This window comes from Stegastes partitus, unplaced genomic scaffold, assembly GCF_000690725.1.
Source record: "Stegastes partitus isolate 25-593 unplaced genomic scaffold, Stegastes_partitus-1.0.2 Scaffold2867, whole genome shotgun sequence".
In the NCBI taxonomy this organism is placed as follows: domain Eukaryota; kingdom Metazoa; phylum Chordata; class Actinopteri; family Pomacentridae; genus Stegastes; species Stegastes partitus.
The window spans coordinates 1-7,075 of record NW_007580598.1 but is presented as its reverse complement, the minus strand read 5'-3'; the positions used below and the strand labels follow the sequence as shown (position 1 = coordinate 7,075).

The window sequence follows — 7,075 nt, the reverse complement described above, 5'->3', positions numbered from 1 at the left end:
AAGCAAATGGCCTTAACTTGACCTCTTCGTTTATTATTTTTAGCTTTACTTGACAAAAATACTGCAGCTCATAGGAAACCAATAAAACAATGTTTACACCTTTTTCTTTCTTTCTTTCTTTTTAACACAAACACGTCAGAACACGTGACTGCTGCTAGAAACTGTCGTATTAAATGCTGTATGGCACAACACAGTTGTACTATTAGCTGGAAAATTAAAAAACTTTAAACATTTGAGTTTCATTACTCTTTAGTAACCGAGTAGCTAAAAATGAACCATGCTTTTAAAAAAGAGGTTTTCCAAACAGCATGAATTAGACGAGGCGACTCAGAGTTTTGCTTCTCTATACGGTGATCAAAACACCAAAAAGTTTATTGCAAATAAAACAAGATACAGTCGGAGCCGTAAAACGACCTCCTGCACAAATACAACCAGAGAAGAAGAAGAGAAAAAAAAACATTTCAGATACATCAGATTTAAAATTAGGAGGAGCGACTGAACTTCACTGAGCTGAATATGAGCATGAACCGGTTTTATTTTTACATCAAAATACAAAACTGTGCATCTCTTAATAAAGCATTCACATCAATAACAGAGAATATTAATGAGGCTGAATGTCTGTTGGAGAGTTTTCTCAGGCATCCAAACACGTCGGGTCTGAACTGCTAACAGTGAACAACATCACAAACACCTTCCATCTGACTGAGGCTTCTGGTGAGATCATCACAAAATCCTCCCAATCAGTGAAATAAGTACTATCAGCTTTACAGTCAGTTCTTCTGAAGATGCATCATGGGAAATGGAGTTTCCAGCAGCAGACTCAAGTTCCTTTGAGAACGTGGCGTTTAACTGGCTTTAACAGCAGAACTCTGACTCCTAGCCGTAAGTTTGGCCACTTTTCTAATTTGCTGGTCGGACCTGACAACGCTGACTGGATCTGCCTTCCACTTTAAAGCTTTACAAACAAAAAGGGGGAAAATAATTAGTTCATTGATCAGGAAAATGTAAAAATTCTCCTTCTGTTGACTCCAGCAACTCTTGTTAGTTATTTAACGGAAAGAGTTTTAATTCCTCCTAAACAATCCAAACAAACAAGAACTGAAACGTACTGATATGATTAATAAAGTGAAACTCCCGTACCAACATGAAGTTCAGATCAGTCTGAGGATGCTTCTGTGAAAACCCTCCAGTGCTTCGCCGCCTGGTCTCAGGCTCACAGCTGATTGGACAAGGCAGCTGCAGGGCTCCGCCCCTCAGCCCACCGACCAATCAGGAGAGAGACTGAGGCCTGACATTCATCCACAGGCCACGACTTCAAGACTGAACCTGACTTCACCGAACAAATCCAGAAGTTCTGATGAAGCCTGCGCATTTTAATTTTCCAGCCTCCAGACGCTGAATGTGTCCAACTAACAAAGTCATCAGTGAACTAAACGTTTCTCTGCTGTTAAAGTGATTCCTGATAAACGCTGTGCTGACGTCGGTCACACTGAGCTCAGATCTTTCACTGAGCTGCAGTCAAACCTTCTGACCTTTTCTCTGTCAGTTTGACACTTTGGTCGTTTGTGAACGTCCAAGTTTCAGCTGGAATAAATGTTTTGTTCTCTTTCGTTAAGTCTTTGGCTGCTTTAAGGTTTCGGACTCAACAGATTTAAATGACCCGTTTCAAGGTTTGGTGCTGCAGTTTGTGGTTTTCAGTTTTACTTTAGATTTCTATCAGCTATCAACGTCTTTTACAACCAATAATCCTAATCAGGAACTATGAGTCACTGAGACCATCGTCTGCCCAGAAGCCAGATGTTTCACTGCAGCTCAGCATTCATTGACAAAGAATGAATCGTCCCACTGCAGTAGAACCGGGCTTCAGACGTTTGTGTCTCTGGGTTTGTATTTTAATGGAGGGAAACAGACGGTGAAGCTCAGGATGTGGAACAGACCCGACGGTCACATTTATTCAGAGGAGACCGAGCTCGTCTTGAAGTTGGGCCTGAGACGGAACCGAAGCAAAGGAGCAGCAGTGAGAGCAGAAGCAGAAGAACCGCAGCGTTCAGGAAACCCGGTTCTGTTAGATGCAAAGCGACTAAATTAAATGTGAGCAGCGCCGGTTCACCGACGCTCCTGCAGACAGTTTCTGGCCAACCAGAGGTGGCGGGCTGCGAACACGTGATGTGATGATGCCAGCAGGCGCCGGACCTTCAGACGCCGCCGCCGGCAGGCAGCAGCCGTTGCCATAGACACCAGCGGCCGTTCCCATGGTGATCAGAGACAAACGCGTTGGCAACACGAGCCCCAAGTCCCCAAACAGGAAGCTGGACAGGTGAGGGGGGCGGGGCTTCGGTGAAATGTGGCGGATGACAGATGGAGGGGGGCGGAGGGGGGGCAGCGATGGATCCTATTGGTCCTTCTTCTCTGATTCTGATGACTCATCTGTAGACCCCGCCTCTTCAGGTGAAGACTCCTCGTACCTGCAGGAGGAGAAGAAGAAACCACCAGAGACATGAACAGAGCGCTGATCCTGAACGTGAGCTGGACTTCAGATGTTCCTCCTAGACTCGAGAGCTTCCTGTGAACACGTGACTTCGTGGACGTTCATCTGTGCCAACGTCTGGTTTCAACTGATCCACAGTTTACTTGATCTCAACCTGCAGCTTCAGCTGGAGATGTTCTGAGTTTAAGCTACAGCAGCTTCAACATGTTCTCAACCAACAAGCTGAACATCAGAAACGTTTGAAAGGAAACGAAGCTCGTCTAACGTCCACGTTGTTCTTTATGAATAACTTAAATATTGAGAAGAAAAACCGTCAAAACATCACAGATGAAACTTCATCTAACTGGACTGAATGTTAGCGATTAAAACTACAACTATGGCGGCTGAGACCCGACAGCGTTGATCAGCTGTGACTCAGAGCTAAAGTTCTGACTCTTCATAGACAAACAGGATCGTCTGAACCGTCTGGCTTTAATCTTTATTCTTCATTTCTATTTCACACCACTAAAGCCCACCCAGGGGTGGCACGGCCTGTTTACCTGCCCAGGTGAGACAGGGAGGGGGCAGTAAAGACAGAAGGGGGCGGGGCTTCTACATGGAGGTGGGCTGTACCCGACGACGGCGCGGGGAGGAGCTTGTTGCCATGGAGACGGCGTCCATGGAGCTCGCCAGGCTGGCAGGCGAACCACTGACGGTGGGAAAGGAAGTGAGTCTGGGAGAGCCGGGAAGGAGTTCCTCTGAAGACTCATAACTGAGCGAGGAGGTGGAGGAGGAGAGGATGGACATGGAGGAAGTGAACAAGGTCCACATGAAAACGTAAAGGTAGGAGCAGACGGAAACAGGAAGTGAGAAAAACAGGAAGAAAACAGAAAGAAAGTCGTGAGTTGTTATCTTAAACTCTAAAGTTTAGTTTGTACAGAATCTGAATGGAGGCGAGACGGAGGTTCAGCAGGAGAACAGGTGGAACCATGAGGTTCTACGGGTCACAGCCTCAGAGAAGAACTGATGGAGTTCTGGTGGCAGCTACTGTTCAGATCTGGATCCATCACACGTCAGAACCACGAGTCTGAAAGAACAACTTCAGCTACCAGAAGAACAAAGAATCCTGAGCAGACGGTCAGAACCAGAACTCCAATTTGAACCAAAGACAGCCCTGATCGGAACCAGAGAGAGTCGGTCCGGATCACACGCAGAAACACCCAAATGGACCGAATCCACAAAACAACTGCAACACCAGCCAGAACCAAACCGGTTTTAAAAGCTAGACTCGGCATGAAATCGGGTCCAAACGTGGTTCAACAACACCGTAAAACTAGTCTTAGATCAAGTCCGACACCAGGTTAGAACCGGGTCAAAACGGTCCAAAAACAGTTCAGAATCAAACCAGTCAGACGCCAGATAAAAGCACCGGTTCTAAACCAGACGTGAGCCTGAATTCAGTCCAAAACCAAGTCCAAGACTGGACTGGAACCAGTCTGGAACCAGCTGACCAACGTCTGGTAATTGCTAGCAGACTGATCTGGATCTGGGTTCTGTCTTAGTTCCACCTGGTTTCATTGTTCTGTTTAACTCTGCTGACTGATAAACACCAGAGTCTGATCTCAGCACCAGTCAGCTGGGTCACATTCAGAACCACTGAGAGAGAACGGGGTCCACAGAAGAACGGAGGCCCGTTCTCTAAAGAACAACCTACAGAGAACCTGACGAATGCTGTGGAGAACTGGTTCTGGTTTAGAACCATCCTGGTTCCTTCTGGAGCCTTAAAGCTGCAGCTGCTCATCAGTCGGTTCTTTGTTCTTCATCCACGTTGAACTTTAGAACCTGCAGGTTCTGATGTTCTGTCAGCTCCTGCTCCACTGGACCAGAACCTTGAATTTCTTTTAGTTTTCATTATATTCTGTAGAACCTCGCAGCAGGTTTGTGTTTTCAGGTTCCAGGTTGAAGCTGCAGATGGAAGCTTTTGGTTCTTTGTTCTGTTGTCGACACATTTCAACCTGAGTCACTAACGATCAATAATGAAGAACCGTCAGTTATTACAGACAAACGAGGGGTGAACTCCAACAGAACCGGTTCTACTTTAGTGCTACAAGCAGTGAGCGCTCGTGTCTTCAGAACAGATTCATTCTGCTATCTACAGGCTCCGCCCACATCATGTGACCAGCAGGTGTGTGGTCGTCATGGTGACTCACCTGAACATCTCTGTGAGTTCTCCTTTGAACAGCGCTACGATGACGGGGAACCCGACGCAGGCCGGAACCAGGTAGAGCAGAGCAGGCTGCAGACAGACACACAGAACCAATCAATACTCCATACTGAGGATCAATAATTCTGATGATCTAATGTTCTGACGTTCTGACGGTCTGATCTTCTGATGTTCTGATGTTCTCATGTTGTGATGTTCTAGTGTTGTCACATTCTGACGTTCTGATGATCTAACGGTCTGGTGTTCTAACGTTTTGATGTTCTAACGTTCTAATGTTCTAACGTTCTGATGTTTTTATGTTCCGATGTTCTGACACCAGACAACACATTAATAAAAAGTTAATTCCATCATCAGTTTTTTCCCACAAACAGCTTCATTAAAACCGTTTTGTTGTTTCTGATCTGCAGACTTTGTATCATCAAAACATCAACAACAACAACAACAACAACAAGGTTTACAGGCGTCAGGTGTGACATTAGGGAGCAGGTGGAAATTCAAAATGGCTTCCATTTAACAAGATGGTGGACACTGCTGTTGTTTTGAGTTTGTTTTTCTATTCACATCGTTTTGGATTCCTGACAGGGCGACTGTGGAGTCAGCGGTGGACCTTTAAAGACAGTCGCCTCATTATTCTGGAGCTGCAGTGAAGAAGTCTGATGAGTTTCAGCTCAGCGACAGCGTCGGCGAGCAAAGCCGCCGAGTTATCAGAGAACACCAACGCATCGGATCAGCGCACAGAGTCTGGACTGTACCGCTGCACACGCCTCAAGTGAATCTCTCAGACGCCGCTGCGACACGATGCTGGAGGCGGCCATCTTGGAAAATGGACGCCATTTTGAACATGTGTGTCACTAATATTCTTAGATTTTTTTGTAAAAAACCCTCCGATGGCGGAGACGCTCAAGAGGCAGCCAGCCAGAAATCAGAACATCAACACAGACACAGGTGAGCGGTTACCTGAGCGTGTTTGAAGGTGTGCATGACGAAGATGGTGAGGCCCAGTCCGAAGATGTAGGCCAGGAAGCTGGAGTAGAAGTACGTCCTGCTGTTCTTCTTCAGGCTGCAGACACCGGAGCAACAGATCAACAGGTAAGTCTACCTGAGAGGAGAAAGGTGGAGCCACAGAGGGAGGAGGTAGAGGAGGAGGAGGAAGAACAGGAAGAAGAGGTGGAGGAGGAGGAAGAACAGGAAGAAGAGGTGGAGGAGGACGAGGAGTCACCTGACGTCGAAGCGCAGCAGCAGAGCGATAAAGATTCCCGGGATGACGATGTCTCCAAGTCCCAACATGGCGAAGTTACTGGCATTAAGACCTTTCTCCAGCAGGTCCTGAGGAAACACCACTGAGGACACAAAGATGCACAACGTGACCACAAACAGACAGACCATCCTGAACACGGTTCCTGCAGTGTTCAGCTGCTCTCTGATTGGTTCCTGATGCTGCAGGCAGGAACAGTACCAGGATCATCTCTCATACTCACGTTTGATTGGTGCTTCAAACGATTTGGCCACCGTCACCATGACGTTGGTCCCAAACACCTGGACAGACAGAATCAGGTAAATCACAGGTGTTCCTGAACCTCGCCTCCGTTACAACGTGAAACATTCACAGAGCCTCCGACACCACAGCACTGACATGACTACTTCTACGAGGCTGCCGGTGATGAGCTCACCCAGAAGACGTCGTAGACGAACAGCCCCCCCAGCAGGATGCAGCCGGTACTGACGTTGTTGAGGTGCAGCAGCTCCACACCGTTCAGGGCGAACGCCAGGCCGAACAGGTTGTTAGCGATCCAGTGCTGATGTCAACGAGACGAGTTAGTTTGGTTCTACTGGTCAACCCACTGACTGCTAACCCAGTGATAGCTAAGCTGTAACCAGGTGACGGGTAACCAACCTTTTTGAGCAGGTACCAGACTCCCACCACGCTGCTGATCAGCAGACAAACCAGGTTCTTGGTGTCAAACTCATAATTGACGATTTCTGCAGAGACAAGTTCAGACGTCAGATCCTGGTTCTGACTCAGAAACACTGAAACGGTTCCGTTCACAGTTTTACGTCATGTCACCTTCTTTGGACTCTCCGGAGCCCTGAGTGAACAGCAGCTGGTACTGCTTGTTGGGGAAAGACGCTGGAAAGATCCTGGACATCAGAGGACTGAAACAGCGACACCAGAGTTACAGAGAGCCAGTACTACACTGTACTACGCAGTACTACGTAGTATCCTACAGTACTACACAGTAACACACAGTATAAATACACTCAGTGTGGTGGAGTACCTCATGGTGTGAGACAGAGCCAGAACCCCCAGAACAAAGAAGTAGACGGACAGCAGTAGGTTGATGTACTCCTGAGAGAACACCTGGAGAACCACACAAACCGTGAGG

At 47.3% G+C, this 7,075-nt stretch overlaps 1 protein-coding gene across 1 annotated transcript; it reads right to left on the bottom strand.

The window, feature by feature from the left end:
- Positions 1-333: 333 nt before the first annotated feature.
- hm13 (histocompatibility (minor) 13) lies at positions 334-7,062 on the bottom strand (the record flags this gene model as incomplete). Its single annotated transcript, XM_008306081.1, has 9 exons — positions 334-2,465; positions 4,678-4,763; positions 5,649-5,751; positions 5,911-6,031; positions 6,170-6,227; positions 6,362-6,487; positions 6,586-6,671; positions 6,757-6,845; positions 6,968-7,062. Coding segments are annotated over 9 exons (837 nt in total), but the record flags the coding sequence as incomplete, so codon positions are not given.
- Positions 7,063-7,075: the final 13 nt, after the last annotated feature.